General features: G+C 42.2%; 1 protein-coding gene across 24 annotated transcripts in view; it reads right to left on the bottom strand.

Annotated features, from left to right (window-relative positions):
* ANK1 (ankyrin 1) overlaps positions 1 to 18,272 on the bottom strand; it is a 218,437-nt gene that overhangs the window by 12,919 nt on the left and 187,246 nt on the right. For 21 of the 24 annotated variants that reach the window (XM_058720556.1, XM_058720549.1, XM_058720562.1 and 18 more), the window contains one exon: positions 2,579 to 3,137. In XM_058720556.1, the coding sequence (XP_058576539.1) occupies positions 2,579 to 3,137 (559 nt within the window). The remainder of the gene's footprint in view (positions 1 to 2,578; positions 3,138 to 18,272) is intronic. The other 3 variants (XM_058720568.1, XM_058720567.1, XM_058720569.1) reach the window with 1 other exon arrangement.

Genomic DNA, 18,272 nt, shown 5'->3' with positions numbered 1-18,272 from the left:
AAGGCGACCACTCTGTCCCCATGGAAACACAATCTTCTATGGCTTCTGGATACCACATTTGCCTGGTTTTCCCCCCTCTCTCTGGCTACCACTTCTCAGTGTCCTTTGTCAGTTTCTCCTAATTTCTCTGACTTCTGAGCACTGGGCCACCCCAGGGCTCAGTTCTCAGACCTCATCTCTACCTACATCTACTTCCTAAGTGAGCTCGTTCAATCCATGGCTTCACATCCCACCTGTGTCCTCATGATGCCCAGGTGTGCACACAGAATCTCTTCCTCAAGCTGCAGATGTATATGCCCAGCTGCCTCCTGAACGTCTTTGCTCTGGGGGGCTCTAACAGGCATCTCAGGGATAGCACGATCAAATCCATACTCCTGACTCCCCCCCCCCTCCCTGTTCTGCCCAGTCTTCCCCACCCTGCACTACATAGCCTCTTCATCCTTCCAGTTGTCAGGTCAAGGACACTAGGGAACTCTTAGACTTCTCTCTCTCACACACTCCATGTCTTATTTGTCAGCAAACCTCGTTTGTTCAACTTTCAAGCATATAACCTGAACACAATCATTTCTTACCACCAGCACTGCCGCCATCTTGGTCCATACTAGTAGCAACTCTTACCTCCTGGCTCATCTCCCTGCCTCTGCCTGACCCCTGGCCCTGTCAGGCTGTTCTCAAGGCAGCTGCCACATCACCTCACTCCCTCTGCTCAAAACCCTCCAGTGGCTCACCATCCTACCCAATGAATGCCAAAGTCTTTCTAGGAACTCAAGGCTGGATGTGTCTGGCCCCATTAGCTCCTTCCATCACTCTGCTGTCATCAGTGACCTTCTCACTCGTCCTCGACTAGGCCATGCATGTTCTACCACAAGACCTTTGCACTGGCTGGGTCTTCTGCTGGATATGTCCCCTCTGGTATTCATACGATTCACCCCTTAATTCCTTCTGGTCTTCACTCCAACGTAACAGACTCAGGCCTCCCCTGCTACCCAATCCCTCATTTTGGCCATCCCCTCTCCACACAGGTATGTGCATCCCACCCTCTTCCCTCCTTTATCTTCCTTTTTAGCACTATCATCTAACTTTTCCCTTTTAAATACTTTCCATTTATTTGGCTTTATCTCATTTATTGTCCATTTCCTCACTAGACCACACACTCTCTGCAGATGGGAGACTTTTCTGTGTTTGGTTCAATGCCACATCTCCAGCACCGAGGCACGTTTATAGGTGCCTGGCACACAGTAGGCACGCAATACATACTGTTGGGTGAGTGAACGACATTCATCTGTCCCCACCGGAGGGCTGACCAAGGACAGAGAGCCAAGCTGTACCACACCCGGCACTGGCACCAGGCCTTCCGGTTCCCCATTTGGTGGCCCTGCTGGGATAGTGGTGCAGGGGCTGGCACATAGTGTGCCCTCAATGCCTGCTGAATGAATGGTTACCACAGGTTGTTGGGTGATGGCCTCTGTCACAGGCATGCCAGTATTTCACTCTACTCAGTCTGTCCAATTCTCCCCACTAAACAAAGGATTCGTTTAGGAAACAAAACCAAAACAAAATAAATCCCGGCTGTCTCCTCTTGTAAATGGCTTTCTCTTCCCTCCTACATCGGTACTTGGGTCACACTGAGTGGACCCGGTCAGACTGGGCTTCTGAGAGGGTCTGAAGGGGGATGTGGGTGGGAAGAGGAAGTGGCCAGACCTGAGCAACTTGGGTGTGCTGGTTGTGCACAGCCTTCAGGGAGCATGTAAACTCTCTCCTTGCGTTAGGGAAAATCTAGGAAGTGATATGGAGGAAAGGGCCACTGTGTCCCAGTTCCTATGCCAGTCCAGGAAGGCCAAAGTGACCCTCCACATTCTGCCCAGCCCTAGGGTATGGTGGGCCCACTGCCATGGACATGAGTCAGGCCTGTGGCTTCTACAGCATCTGCAGAAGGCCCTTCTGCCTGAACCATCCAAGCTGCTGTCCCGCTACTGGCACAGGAGCAGCCCAGGAGAATCACCCGTCTCTCAGTAGATGAAAGCTCTGTCCTGCCCCAATAAGCCCACCAGCCTCACACTTTCAAAGGGGGACAGTTTCAAAGGGGGCGCCATTATCAGCTCGGTCACAGTCAAGGTGTGAGACTGCCTGAATAACTTCCCTGGGCCCTGCTGCTTCTGCGTTTCTAAATATGGTCTTCAACAGCAAGCACCCAACAGAAAGGGCCCAGAGCACCTACCCTCAGCTGCACTTTGGAGAGGTGGCTCTACCAAGCCTTACAATCTCTCTCTCCTAGCGCCCTTCCCTGTCCCAATGCCCCGGCCTCTCCCCTGCTGGCCACACCCAGGGGCATCCTGGGCGAGGACTGGCCTTTACAGATCACTGCTCCACTCCTACAGGACAGAGGGCTGAGCAAGGGCTGGGTGACTTCACAGGCCAGCTGGCACCACACTGAGCTGCTTTGCTCCTGGGCAGTTAGAGCGCAGGGTCAAGGTCAGCGGCAGCACCTAAGCATTCCCTCTGTACTCACTGTCAGGCACCATCTCACCCAAAGCCCAGGAAGACAAAACGTATCCTGTCATGGCAGCCCGGCCCTTACCTGTCCTGGCTGGTCTCCATCACCCGACTCACGCTGGGGGATTCTGTGATGTGGGCTTGCACCCTCTGCTGGCCTGAAACAAGAGACACTTCATTCTCTGAGTCCTGACCTACACCTGTGGAGTCCTCCTGACTCTTATGACCTGGCAGCTTCTCTTCTGACCTCTGACCTTCTTCCTGGTCAAGCAAATCGATAAGGCCATTTGTGGCATCTGAATCCACTGTGTCATCCTCCACAAGGTCCAGAGAGCCCAGCGTGGGGCCCTGGGGTCCCTCGGAGAGCACCCCTTCCAGCTTCCACTCATGGCCGGTGGCGTCAGAGTCCTCGGCCTTGCTGCACTCCAGAGAGGAGTCCTCAGCAGTGACCAGGGAGGGTGTGAGGCCCGCGGACCACACCTGCATGTCAGACATCTCCAGCATGGTGTCATGCTCCGTGGCCGCCAATGGGATGGCATCTATGACGGCCACCTCGTTCCAGTACTGGTCTGCACGCAGCGGAGAGGGAAGTGCGTACTGCAGGGAGGCAGGGGACAGCAGCTCGTCCTGCAGCGAGGAGTAACCTGGATGGGCAGACAGAGGGCAACATGCTCCAGAAGCGATTTTTGTCACACACGCTTACGTGCAAATCCACACACACGCACACGCCTGTGCGTGCGTGCACACGCAAACACACACACACACACACACACACAGAGGCACAGCCATTGAAAATGCATGCACATTCCGGGGAGGGGGCTTTCCAAGCTCCGTGTCCAATGCTCAGGCTTGTGGCTGCTGCCCAGGGCACCAGGGCAGGAGAAACAAGGCTCTGTGGGGGACAGCCAGGAAGTAGGGGGTGGAGACGAGGGATCCTTTGCTGAATGGCAAAGAGAAGAGATTGGAATTCTTTCTTGTCCAGTTCAGAGCGCTAGATCAAGAAGCCTTGAGTCAAAGGATTTGTGCTCCAATCTGTCTAACCAGAGGAAAGCCCACTTCTTGATGTCTGGGCAGAAAGAAACGTTGCTCTTTCTTTGCTTGAAACATTCCTTTAGCACAGTCCTTGGGGTATCAGTCAGGAATGTACCTTCAAGGGAGGGTACTGCCCACCCAGGTCTGGGGGCAATAACCAAGCTGCCTTGGAGGGGTCTAACGGGGTGCACCGAACACCCACCCTCCGAGCGCTGGTCAAATGGCAAACCATTTGGTGCCAGATGAAGTAACTTTTCCTCAAGTTGCAGACTGGTTCTGGAAATGCTGAGTGCTCTAAAGTGGCACAAGGGAGAGTTCTAAGCATTCAAAATAGAAGGCCAGGTCAGAGGGCAGCAGGAGGCCCCGGCACATCTGCCCTGACACTCCTGGCCCTGCTCAGTTCACACCAGCTCCAGGTCAGCAGTCAGCCAGCTCAGGCTGCTGCATGCATGGTCCGAGGGTCACCACAGCCTGTTCCTCTGGCTGCTCCTTGAGACTGGCTCAGACAAGAGGCCCTGCTAGTCTTCTGGTTGGCTCTGGCACTGGCTCCCTGGCGTTCAGCAGCAACTAGGAGCCTGGGTGAGTGGCACGTGTATGTGTATGAGGAATCTGAGTGTGAGCTGAAAGGGCACGTTCTGTCAGTTGGCCCCTCTGCTCTCCTCCAGCCAGGAGTGGGGGGTCCATGGATAGGGCAAAGAGGGCCTCTGCCTCCCCTTCAGAGCTGGTACCCATCTGTGGGTGGGAGAAGGGACCGGAACACAAGCTTCTCCAGTCAGCTCAGCTCGTCTGGGGAACCGGGGTTTAGAGCAGGACCCCTGGGGATGGGCAAGGCCGCCCCTACAGCATCTCTAAGGACCTCCCTGTGCCAGAGAGGCCCCTAACCTAGCGTTCAGACTCTCCATCCCGCCGTTCACCCCTTACCACCCCACATCCAGCTCTTCCCAGGGCCTGGCCTTTCTTCCGGCCACATGGACCCTCCAGCTGAGTCTGGAACTCAGCTCCTGCTCTCCCAGTTCTTCTCTACTTGACACAATACCATCTGCTGCTCTCCTCATTAACTCACTTGTTCAACCAAAAGGTGTGAACTGAGGCCCGCTTATGTGCCAGGTACCGTGTGAAGGACTGAGGATTACAAACACACCAACGCACACAAACAAGACAGGTTCCCATCATCCTCTTTTTTCATGACATTTTCCCTGAGACTTGAGGTCACCTTGTTTTGGCAATCTCTGAGCCCATCCTATGTTCTCTCACTGAGCTGGCTCATGGGACTGTACACCCTTTGAGGGCAGGGGTGGTGTCTCCCTCCTCCTCCCACTTTCTTAGAACGGGATTGGGAATCCGTTGGCCAGAGCGCTCCAGAGTGTGAGGAGGGTACAGGAGCCAGGGTGGATGACCTCAGCCATATTTAGCCAAACCACAACTGCTGACTTAAAGATGTGTTCCAGGAGCCAGGAGCCATGCTGTGTGATTGACATACAGCCTCCCTTAATCTTCCCAGGAGAGTTCTCTCGCTGACCGATCTCTACAAGTCTATGTGATTCCAGGTCCCAAAATGAGAAGGAGGACGAAGAGACCAGAAGGTGGTGGGGTGGCTGGGAGGGCAGGGCTGTGTTTGCCAAGACTAAAGGACTCCCCTTTCAGCTCTGGCCAAAAGAGGAGGAACAAAGAGGTGGGAAAGTAGGAAAAATGGGCAGAACAAATCTTCCCATGTTAAATCAAAGTGACTGTATGTGAAACCATGACCCATTGGGAAACCAGGGCCAAGGGCCTTCAAACCATCCACAGTAATCTCTCTGGAATATATGTGAGCCGAACATTTTAGAGTCAAGTGATTATTCTCTTCTTATTCTTGAAGGCATTATCGTATTATTGCAGTTACTAATTGAGCATCCATTTTGTATAGAACATACCAAATATGTTATTTTTAATTGTCACAACAACCCTGTGAGTAAGGCAATATCACTCCTACTTTATAGATTAGGGAACTAGAGGTACAGCAACTAGCTCAGGGCACATAGTAAGAGTGGTCTGGTCTACTAGATTTTGCCATTAGCATCTTTTAAAATTGCTTTATTGAGGTATAGTTGACATACAGTAAGTGCGCATATTTAAAGCAGATAATTTGATGAGTTTCATGAAACCATCACCACAATGAAAAGAGGGATATTCATCACCCTTGAAAGGTGCCTTCATGCTTTATAATCCTGCCTTCTGTGTCCGTGTTCCCAGGTAACCACTGATCTGCTTTCTGACAGTATACATTAGTTTGCATTTCCCAGAACTTTATATAAATGGAATTAGACAGTATGTACTTTTTTTTTTTTTAATCTGGCTTCTTTCACTTGGCCTATTTGGGTATCATCCTTGCTGTTGGATGTATTGATGATTTATCCATTGTTACTGCTGAGCTGTATTCCATTAGATGCACCACAGTTTATCCATTTACCTGTTAATCGACATTTGAGTTGCTTCCAGTCCGGGGCAGTTACAAATAAAGCTGCTTGTCTATGTGAACATATGCTTTGTTTCTTTAGGATACACACCTAGGAGTAGCGTGGCTGGATCATATGATAGGTGTGCTTTAACGTCTTAAGAAACAAAAGTGCTTTCCAAATTGGCTGTTTCATTTTACATTCCCACCAGCAATGTTATGAGAGTGCCAATTCCTCCCTATCCTCAGTGACACCTGGTATGATCAACCTTTTTCATTTTAGCCATTCTGACAGGGGTGTAGTGGTATCTCCTTGTATTTCCCTAATGGGTATTAGTGTTGAACACCTTTTTATGTGTTTCTTTGCCATCTTTGTATCTTCGGGGTTAACTGTTCAAATCTGCTCTGCTAAAAACTGGGTTGTTTGTTTTCTTATTATTGAGTTTTGAGAGTTCTTTACATATTCTGGATACAAGTCTTAGATGATTATTTCCAATATTTCTTCCCAAACTGTAGCTTATCTTTTCACTTCCATAATAGTGTATTTTGAAAAGCAGGTTTTTGTTTCTGATGAAGCCCAATTTACCAATTTGTTCTTTGACAGATTGTGCTTATGGAGTTGGGGCTAAGAAATCTTTGCCTTACCCGAGATTTCTAAGGTTTTCTTTCATGTTTTCTTCTAGAAGTTTTATAGTTCTATGTTTATTTCTAGAAGTTTTTATGTTCAGTTTTACATTTAGTCTACCATCCCTTTTGAGTTAAATTTTGTATATGCTGATGCAAGGTAGGAATCCAAGTTCATTTTTGCTTATGAATATCCAATTGTTCCAGCCCCACTTGTAAAAATTATCCTTTATCCACAAAACTGCCTTTGTACTTTTGTTGAAAATCAGTTGTTCATATATATATATATATGGATCTGTTTCTGGACTCCATTCTGTTCCACTAATTCATTCATCTTTATGACAGTACCCAACTGTAATAATTACTGTAGCTTTGTAAAGAGTCTTGAAGTCAGGTAGTGTGAGTCCTCCAATCTTGTTCATTTTCAAAGTCGTCTTGGATATTCTAGGTCCTTTACATACGAATTTTAGAATGACTCTGTTTACAAAAAAAGCCTACTGGGGTTTTGATCAGGATTGCATCAAACATACAGATCCTTTAAAGGAGAACTGACAATATCAAGTCTTCTGACCCATTAACAAGGTGCACCTCTACATGTATTTAGGTCTTCTTCAACTGCTTTCAGTAATGTTTTGTAGTTTCCAATGCATAAGTCTTTCATTTTATCAGATTTTTCTCCAAGTATTTCAATGTTTTCAATGTTATTGTAAACGATATTCTTTTCAAAATTTCAATTTAAAATTGTTCACTGCTAGGATAAAGAATATAGAAATTCAATTGATTTTAGATACTGAACTTGTATCCTGCAACCTTACTAAACACACTTATTAATCACTTTTTGTAGATTCCATTAGATTTTTTATATTGGTGATCTTATTGTCTGTGAATAGAGACAGTTTACTTCTATCTTTCCAATCTGGTTGCTTTGTATTTCTCTTGCTTATTGTACTGGCTAGCATCCGTATTTTTTTTTAATTTTACTTAAATTCAAGTTAGTTAACATATAGTGCAATAGTGGTTTCAGGAGTAGAATTTAGTGATTCATTGCTTGCATATAATACCCAGTGCTCATCCCAACAAATGCCCTCCTTAATGTCCATCACCCATTTATCCCATCCCCCCACCCAACACCCCTCAAGCAACCCTCAGTTTGTTCTTTGTATTTTAAGAGTCTCCTGTGGTTTGCCTCCTTGTTTTTATATTATTTTTCCTTTCCTTCCCCTATGTTCATCTATTTTGTTTCTTAAATTCCACATATATTTATTTTTGTCTGAAAAATATAATTTCTCTGAACCATATATTTATCTTTCTCTGACTTGTTTTGTTTAACATAATACATTCTAGCTCCATCCACATTGTTGCAAATGGCAAGATTTCATTTTTTTTTCATTGCCGAATATTTTTTTCATCTGTCCATTTCATCACATCGTGTGTGTGTGTGTGTGTGTACCACATCTTCTTTATCCATTCATCAGTCGATGGAAATTTGGGCTCTTTCCATAATTTGGCTATTGTTGATGGTACTGCTATAAACATTGGGATGCATATGACCCTTCAATTCAGCATTTTTGTATCTTTTGGATAAAAACCCGGTAGTGCAATTGCTGAGTCATAGGGAAGCTCTATTTTTAATTTTTTGAGAAACCTCCATACCGTTTTCCAGAGTGGCTGCACCAGATTGCATTCCCACCAGCAGTGCAAAAGTGTTCCTCTTTCTCTGCATCCTTGCCAACATCTGTTGTTTCCTGAGTTGTTAATTTTAGCCATTCTGACAGGTGTGAGGTGGTATCTCATTGTGGTTTTGATTTGTATTTTCCTGATGATGAGTGATGTTGAGCATCTTTTCATGTGTCTGTGAGCCATCTGGATGTCTTCTTTGGAAAAGTGTCTGTTCACGTCTTTTGCTCAATTCTTCACTGTTTTTTCAGGTGTGAGTTTGATAAGTTCTATATAGATTTTGGATACTAACCCTTTATCTGATATGTCATTTGCAAATATCATCTCCCATTTCCATTTGGTTGCCTTTTAGCTCTGTTGGTTATTTCCTTTGCTATGCAGAAGTTTTTATCTTGAGGAGGTCCCAATAGTTCATGTTTGCTTTTATTTCCCTTGCCTCTGGAGACATATCTAGTAAGAAGTTGCTGTGGCTGAGGCCAAAGAGGTTAGCATCGCTAATGTTGAACAAAAGCAGTGAGAGTAGGCATCATTGTCTTGTTACTACGTAACATTCAGTTCATCAATTCATAAGCATTGAGTCTCTTACCATTAATGTAATGTTAGCTTTAGGTTTTTTACAGATATGCTTTATCAGGTTGAATGAATTCCTTTCTATTCCTACTTTGCTAGGAGCTTTTTGTTTGTTTTCTAACAAGGAATGGCTGTTGGAATTGTTAAATACTTTTTCTGCATCTATTGTGGTAATCATATGCTTTCTTTTTTAGTTTATTAATCTGATGACTTACATTGATTTGTCATTTATATTCTTTTAAATTTGTTAAGGTGTGTTTTATGGCCCAGATTATGGCCTACTTTGGTGAATGCACCATGTGAATTTGAGGAGAATGTGTATTCTGCTGTTGTTGGATGAAGTAGTCTACAGATGCCAGTTACATCCAGTTGATGATGGTGGTGTTGACCAATTCTCTGCCTACTGGGTCTGTCCATTTCTGATACAGGGTTGCTGAAGTTTCCAACTCTGATAGTGGATTCATCTATTTCTCTTTGCTGCTCAGTTTTTGCCTCTCATAGTTTGATGCTCTGTTGTTAGGTACATACATGTTAAGGATTACTAGGTCTTCTTGGAGAATTGATCCCTTTATCATTATGTAATGCTCTTCATTATCTCTGATAATTTTCTTTGCTTTGAAGTCTGCTCTGTATGAAATTAATCTAGCTTCTCCTACACTCTTTTGATTAGTGTTAACATGATGTATTTTTGTCCATGTATTTACTTTTAATCTACATGTGTCTTTATATTTAAAGTGGGTTTCATGTAGACAAGATGTATTTTTTGATCCATTCTGACAGTCTTTTAATTGGTACACTTAGACCACTGACACTCAAAGTGTTTACTGATAGTTGGATTAATATCTATCATATTACTGTTTTCAATTTGTTGCCCTTGTTCTTTGTTCCTATTTTTATCTTCTACTCTTTTTCTGCCTTTTATGGTTTTAATTGAGCATTTTATATTATTCTATCTTTTCTCCTTTCTTAGCATATTATTTATGCTTCTTTAAATTTTTTTTTAGTGGTTGTCCTAGAATTTGCAATATACACTTCTATAGTCCACTTTCAAATAGCACTATAGCACAGGTAGTGTGAGTTCCTTACAACAAAATTATCTTAATTCCTCCCTCTCATCCCTTCTACCATTGCTGTGCTATCACTTGTTCATTTCACTTATGTATAAGCACATATATATGTGCGTGTGTGTATGTGTACATGCATAAGATATGTACAGAAGCATACATAATTGAATACATTATTGCTATTAAACAAACTGTAGATCAACTAAGAGCAAGAAAACTTAAATTTTTATTTAATTTTCACGATCTTTCTTTGATGCTCTTCCTAACTTTATGTACGTTCAGGTTTCTCACCTATATTGTTTTCCTTCTCTCTAAAGAACTTCTTTTAATACTTTTTGCAAGGCAGGTCTGCTGGCAACAAATTCCCTCAATTTTTGGTTATCTGGGAAGTCTACTTCTCTTTCACTTTTGAAGTATAATTTTATAGGATACAGAATTCTATGTTGGTGTTTTTTCCTCTCAACACTAAATATTTCACTCCACTGTCTTCTTGTCTGCATAGCTTCTAGGAGAAGTCAGATGTAATATTATCTTTGTTCCTTTATGGGTAAAGTGGTTTTTTTCACTATCCCCCCCCCCCCCCCGCCCCAGAATTTTTTTCCTTTCTCTTTGACTTTGTGTGATTTGAAAATGATATGGAAAAGTATAGTTTTGGGCATTCATCCTACTGTATTCTCTGAGCTTTCTGGATCTGTGGGTTGGTGTCTGATACTAATTTGGGGTAAATTCTCAGTCATTATTATTTTTTCAAATATTTATTCATTCCTTTCTTTCTTCCCCATCTGGTATTGCCATTATATGTATGTTATACCTTCTGTAGTTGCCCCAAACTCCTTGTATATTCTATTCTTTGTTTGTTTTTTTTTTTTGGTCTTCGTTCTCTTTACTTTTTGGTTTTGGAGGTTCCTGTTGACAGAGCCTCAAGCTCGGAGATCCTTTCCTCAGCTGTGTCCAGTGCACTAGTAAGCCCATCAAAGGCATTCTTCATTTCTGTTACAGTGCTGTCGCTAGTATTTCTTGCTGGTTCTTTTTTAGGATTTCCATCATTCAGCCAATCTGTTCTTACATGCTGTCTACTTTACCCATTAGAGCTCTAGCATATTCATCACAGGGGTTTTTCCTATTTTTTAAAATGTTTAGTTATTTTTTTGAGAGAGAGATAGAGCATGAGCAGGGGAGGGCAGAGAGAAAGGGAGACACAGAATGTGAAGCAGGTTCCTAGCTCTGAGCTGTCTGCCCAGAGCCTGACACAGGGTTTGAACTCACGTACCATAAGATCATGACCTGAGCCAAAGTCAGACACTTAATCGACTGAGCCAACCAGGCACCCCAATCATAGTTGTTTTAAATTCCCAGTCTGGTAATTCCAACACCCCTTGCTATGTCTGGTTCTAACGCTTGCTCTGTCTCTTCAAACTGTGTTTTTTTGCCTTTTAGTACATCTGACACCTTTTCCTTGAAATCCAGATATGATATCCTGGATAAAGGAACTGCTGTAAATAGGCCTTTAGTAATGCAGTGGTGAAGTGTGGGGGAAGGGAAAGCATTTTACAGTCCTATGATTAAGTCTCAGACCTTTAGTAAGCCTATGCCTCTGGACTGTGAACTTGACAAGTATTACAAAAATTTCCCCTTTACTTTAGATGGGAAAAGATGGCTAGCATGGGCTGGAGTTAGGTATTTTATTTTCTTTCTCCCAAGAGGAAGGCTAGGTGACCCGAGTTGGGTAGTTCTCTCCCCCAGATCAGTTAGGCTCTGATAGTAACCCAGGGTGTTAAGCTCTCCTTAAGTAGTTTCCCCTGAAGGCAGGCCTTGTTAAGAACAACAGTGCTCTGGCATAATTAAAAATAGTTCCTTTTCTCCTCCCCCTGCTGGAAGCACAAGGGGATTTTCCTGATAATTTACTGTGGGAAACTCGTTGAACCTCCTGGAGGTAAATCTCACAAAATTATGCACCGCCCCCCTCCCCAGACCAAGTCCCCCTGAAGTTTTTAAACTCTCAGAGTTGTCTACACTGAGCCTCCAGCAATTTGTCAGTTATAGTTCTGGTTTTCCTACTCCAGCATGGGCTCCTGAGGTGGTTTCCACTCATGAGTCTCTGCTCTGGTAAATTCATATTCTCCATATCCCCCCGTCAGACTCTCCAGTTTTGGGGGCAGCAAATTTGCCTTGTGCCCTTACCTCTCTTACAGATCCTAGAAGAATTGATGTTTCAGTCTATTCAGCTTCTTACTTGTTGGCACATACAGAGTGGCAGCTTCCAAGCTCATTACATGGAGAAGCAGATATTGATATATCTTAGAATGTTAAACCACCCTTGCATTCCTTGGATAAACCCCACTTGGTCATAATGTATTATCCTTTTACATATCCTGTTGGATTTGACTTGATAAAATTTAAATTTTTTGCATAAATGTTCATGAAGGATATTGGTCTATAGCTTTCTAATAATATTGCCCCCCCCCTAATATCAGGGTAATGCTGGCTTCATAGAATGAGTGGGCAAGTATTATATTCTTTTACATTTTCTACATGAATTATTTCTTCCTTAGATGTTTGGTGGATTTTACCAGTGATGCCATCTAGGCTTGCTGTTTTCTTTGTAGAAATTTTAAGTATTAATTTAGTTTAATATATATAGGGCTATTAGGGTCACATATTTCTTTCTATGAGCTTTGATAACATATCTTTCAAAGATTTGTCAATTTCATCTATGCTTTCAGTTATTGGCATAAAACTGTCATAACCATCCTTTATCATCTTTTTACTATCTATAGAATTTGTAGTGACATGACCTCTCTTATTCCTGATACTGGTAATTTTTGTCTTCTCTTTTTCTTAACCAGTTTGGCTAAAGGTCTGTCAATTTTATCAATCTTTTCAAAGAACCAACATTTGATTTTATTGATTTCTCTAGTTTTTTGTTTGTTTTCTGTTTTCAGTTTCAGAGATATCTACTCTGACCTTTATTATTTCCTTTCTTCTGGTCATTTTGGGTTTAATTTGTTCTTCTCTTTCTAATATCTTAAGGTAGAAGCTGAGGTCATTGATTTGAGAATGTTTCTCCTTTCTCATGTGGACAGTTAGTGACATAAATTCCCCCCTAAGTACTGCCTTACTGGTGTAGGATAAGCCCTGACTGGTGGGTTTTGTTTCCTTTTTTTTTTTTTTTTTCCTTTTTGTAATGCAAGTGTCTGACCTAAGCTTTGATTGCCTATATTTCCATTTCAAAGATGGCTATCTCAAATAAACACATTGCCAACCACATGACTAGATAACGGGCCAGGCCACCCTTCCCCACTGAATCTCCCTTGTTATGGAGACGTCAGTTGATTTCAATGACTGACCATTTGAGCCACTTGATTTTTCTTTTCTCATGCTTTAAATTCCCACTCTTATGTTTTAAATTTACCAATAAAGAGTGAGTCCATGAAACCCTAGGCCTCCACTTTCAACCCCCAACATAGCAGAACCCTAGCCCTGAGCTTGTTCTCTTCTCTCTTTTTTCCCCCTGACAACCGTGCTGTGTGGCCCTAAGTATGCTGTGTAATTTTCAGGTTCTGTAACTAATAAATTTTTTCCCCCTGAAGTTTCTTGGTGGTTATTGCTAACGGGCATCTTGCAGTCATAACAAGAACCACATGGGCTGGTCCAGCCACAATATTAGCTATTGATAGGCTGAGTCCAACACACAAGAACTGGAATCCTATAAATTTTGATATCTTTTGTTTTTCTTTACATTCATTTCAGAGTATGTTCTAATTTCTCTTTTACTCTCTTGTTTGACCCATGAGTTATTTAGAAGTGTATTATTTGGTTTCCAAATATTTAAGATTTTCCAGATTTTTTGTTAATGTTTTCTAATTTAATTTCACTGTGGTCAGAGAACATGCTTTGTATATCTCAAATGCTTTTAAATCTAAGACTTACTTTATGGTCTATAATATGGTCCATGTTAGTGTAAGTTCCAGATGCAACTGAAAAGAATATGCATGCTACTGTTATGGAGTGGAATATTTATAACTGTCAACAATAAAGGTCATGCTGGATGGTAGTGTTTTTCAAATCTTCTATATGTTTACTGATTTTTCTACTTGTTCTATCCATTATTAAGACAGGGGTACTAAAGTCTCCATTATAACTGTGGTTTTGTCTACTTGTCATTGCAGTTTTCCCAGGTTTTGCTTCATGTATTTGAAAGCTATCTTACTAGGTGCATAAGTATTTAGGATTGTTATGTGCTTGAACTACTTATGAAATTATTTTCTTCATCTCTGGTAATACTCTTTGTTCTAAAACCCACTTGTTTGATATTAATACAGCCATTCCAGTTGTCTTTTGATTAGTGTTAGCACAGTTTATCTTTTCTCATCCTTTTAAGGACTTTGTGTTTGAAGAGGATAGTTGAGACTTACCTATATATTCATTATGACTGTCTCTGCCTTTTCATTGGGGTATTCAGACCATTTACATTTAATGAGATTGTTAGTATGGTTAGGTTTAGGGGTGCCTGGGTGACTCAGTTGGTTATGCATCCAACTCTTGATTGTGGCTCAGGTTGTAATCTTGCGGTTCATGAGATCAAGCCCCATGTCGGGCTCTACACTGACAGTGTGGAGCCTGCTTGGGATTCTCTTCTCCCCCTCTCTCTGCCCCTCCCTCACCTGTGTGCACATGTTCTCTCTCTCAAAATAAATAAATAAACTTTATTTAAAAATGTGTTTAGGTTTAAATCTATTACTTGCTAATTTCTACTTTCTTTGTCCCATCTTTTCTTCTTTTTTCTTCCTTTATGTCTTTTGAATTAATTGAAATTTATTATGACTCCATTTGATCTATTTGGATGAATTATTAGGTACAATTCTTTGTTTTATTATTTCAATAGTTGCTTTAAGGCTTATAATATACATCCTTGACCTATCACCGTCTACTTTGAAGTGAAATTATACCACTTGGTATATAGTATTAGCACCTTACAATAGTACACTTCTATCTTTCCCCTCTTGACTTTTTGACTTTTGTACTATTGTTGTCATACATTTCACTTTCACATGTGTTATTAACCCAACATTATATTATTGTTATTTTTGTTTACACAGTTATCTTTTAAAGAGATTTCAATAATGAGGAAATAATGTAACTAATTAGAAAATTATGTATTTATCCTTGCAGTTAATGTTTTTGGCATTGTTAATTCCTTCTTGGAGATCCATATTTCTGTCTGATATCATTTTCCTTCGGCCTGAAAGACTTTTATTATTTTATTTATTTATTTGTTTATTTATTTTTAAAGTAGTCTTCATGTCCAGGGTGGAGCCCAATGTGGGGCTCAAACTCACGACCCTGAGCTCAAGACCTGAGCTAAGATCAAGAGCTGGATGGATGCTTAACTGACTGAGCCACCCACATGCCCCTATTGTTTCTTTTTTAATATTGCTTGAAGCATGGGTCTCCTGGGGATGAATTTACTTTCATTTTTGAAAGCTACTTTTGCTAGGCATAGAGTTATAGGTCAGAGATGTTCTTTAAAGATTTAGTCTACTTTAAAAATGTTGCTCCACTGTCTTTGGACTTGCATTGTTTCCAACAAGAAGTTTGATGTCATTCTTATCTTTTTAAAAAGTCTTTTTTACGTTTATTTATTGAGAGAGAGACAGAGTACGAGCAGTGAAAGGGCAGAGAGAGAGGGAGGGAGAGAATCCCAAGCAGGCTCTAAGCCATCAGCATGAAGTCCAACACAGGTCTCAATCCCACGAACATGAGATCATGACCTGGGTCAAAATCAAGAGTCAGATGCTCAACTGACTGAGCCACCCAGGCACCACTGATGTCATCCTTACCTTTTGTTCTTTCATACATAATATGTCCCTTTTTCTTTGCTTTCAAGACTTTCTCTACCACTAGTTTGACCAATTTGCTTAAAATATGCCTTGGCATCATTGTGTCCATTTTTCTTGTACATGTGGTTCACTGAACTTCTTGGATTTGTGTAATCTTCTTGGATTAGTTTTTGACAAATTTGGACATTTTTCAACCCTTATTTATTCAAATGTTTTTTCACCCATTCTCTGTTGGAAACTATTTCCACATATATAAGGCCACTTGAAATTGTCCCATAGCTGATTGATGCTTTAAAATTTTTTTCTTGGGGCACTTGGGTGGCTCAGTTGGTTGAGCATCCAGCTTCGGCTCGGGTCATGATCTCATGGTTCGTGGGTTTGAGGCCCACATCGGGCTCTGTGCTGAAAGCTCAGAGCCTGGAGCTGCTTTGGATTCTGTGTCTCCCTCTCTCTCCGCCCCTCCCCTGTTCATGCTCTGTCTCTTTCTCTCAAAAATAAAGATTAAAAAAAACACCTCTTTTCTTTCTGTGTTTCATTTTGAAGAGTTTTTATTGCTATGTTGTCAAATTCCTTAATCTTTTCTTCTGTGATGTCAAATCTCATTCAGTGTATTTTTCATCCTACACATTATAGTTTCATCTCTAGAAGACTGGTTTGAGTCTTTTAAAAATATTTTCTATGTCTCTCCTTAACTTTTTGGACACCTTAAATATAGTTATAATAACTGTTTTAACATTCTTGTATGCTAATTCTAACATCTGTTTCAGTTTAGAGTTAGTGTCGATTGATTTTTCTCTTTATTATGGGTCACACTTTCCTGTCTCTCTGTATGTCTGGTAATCTTTAACTGGATGTCAGACATTGTAAATTTTACCTTGGTGGGTGTTGGATATTTCTGTATTCCTATAAACATTCTTGAGCTTTGTTCTGTTATGCAGTTAAGTAACTTGGAAACAGTCTGATCCTTTTGAGGTTTGCTTTCAAGGTTGATTAGATAGGGCTGGAGCATTGATCAATGTAGGACTAGTTACTCTCCATTTCCAGGTAAGGCCCTTTTTTGTTTCCTCTGCAATGTTTCTGAATGATCCATCTGACTGTCAGGAATAGCTGATTAATACTCAACCAAAACTTGCAGGGGACCCTCTGAAGAGCTCCAGGATTCTTCAAGCAGCTATGTTTTCTCTGGCACTGTATATCTTGGCAACTCTAGCTGCTCCTTTCTCTCTGGATTCTCAACGTCTCCTCAACCCAGGGAAACTTCTTGGATTTCTCTGCCCTATGTCATGACCTAGAAACTAGCAATTACAGAGTCTCCCTCAATTATTTCCTAGGTCCCATAGATCACTGCCTTTTGTTTACTGTGTCTAAAGTCTTGAAAACCATTATTTCCTATATTTGGCCCATTTTTTTTTTTTTGGCTGTTTTAAGCAGGAGGGTATATTCAGTCCTTAATACCTCATTTTGGCCAGCAGTGGAATGCATCCTCTTTTTTTTTTTTTTTTTTTTTTTTTAAATTTTTTTTTTTTTCAACGTTTTTTATTTATTTTTGGGACAGAGAGAGACAGAGCATGAACGGGGGAGGGGCAGAGAGAGAGGGAGACACAGAATCAGAAACAGGCTCCAGGCTCCGAGCCATCAGCCCAGAGCCTGACGCGGGGCTCGAACTCACGGACTGCGAGATCGTGACCTGGCTGAAGTCGGACGCTTAACCGACTGCGCCACCCAGGCGCCCCTGCATCCTCTTTTTTAAAAATTCATTTAAGTAACCTCAGCACCCTTGGTGGGGCTTGAAATCATGAAACCCCTTGGGATCTTGAAACCCCGAGATCAAGAGTCACACACTCCACTGATGCAGCCAGGCAGGTACCCCAGAAGTGGAATGCATCTTAAATAGCCCCTCAGATAATAGCCAAGTGAGTATTCTGTAACTTTCGGGAATCTCAGTAAGACCTGATAAGGACCAGGAGAGGGTAGCTCTACTGGCCACAGAATACTGGAGGCTCTTTCTTGGGTATCCTTTGGGACTTATCCTCCTTAAAACTTCCATGGTGGTCACTTCATAGAATGTCACACAAATGAAATGTGTCCACGAAGAAAACACATGCACATCCTCTCCCAGGACTTCCTGCCTTTTCTTTATTCTGGGGCCTCTCCTCTAGTAATAATGTTTAGGGTGTATGCCTTGCTTCTCCCTCTCAGTCTCCAGAGGACACCCACTGATCTATCCACATCCTCACAAGCTTGGATCTGAGACCATAGATGGTCATACTCAGTGCCAGTGGTGATTACTATTAAGTCAGAACAATGTTCATAAGGCCTGAGCACATCGTCATGAGGATTATCTCACAAGATCTGGGATGGATCAGACTATAATAAGGTCTGCTGTGTCCCCTAGTTGAATTTTAGAAGTGCCTGTCTTTCTCACAGTCACACGTGGCTCTGCCACATGGGAGCCACCAGCCCACCCTTCAGTCTAGAGCTCTCCTCTCCAGAGTTGCATTTTGGGGAAATCAGGTAAGAGGCATCTATACATACTGC

Source organism: Neofelis nebulosa, chromosome 3 (genome assembly GCF_028018385.1).
Source record: "Neofelis nebulosa isolate mNeoNeb1 chromosome 3, mNeoNeb1.pri, whole genome shotgun sequence".
In the NCBI taxonomy this organism is placed as follows: domain Eukaryota; kingdom Metazoa; phylum Chordata; class Mammalia; order Carnivora; family Felidae; genus Neofelis; species Neofelis nebulosa.
This window is presented reverse-complemented; position numbering and strand designations above follow the sequence as displayed.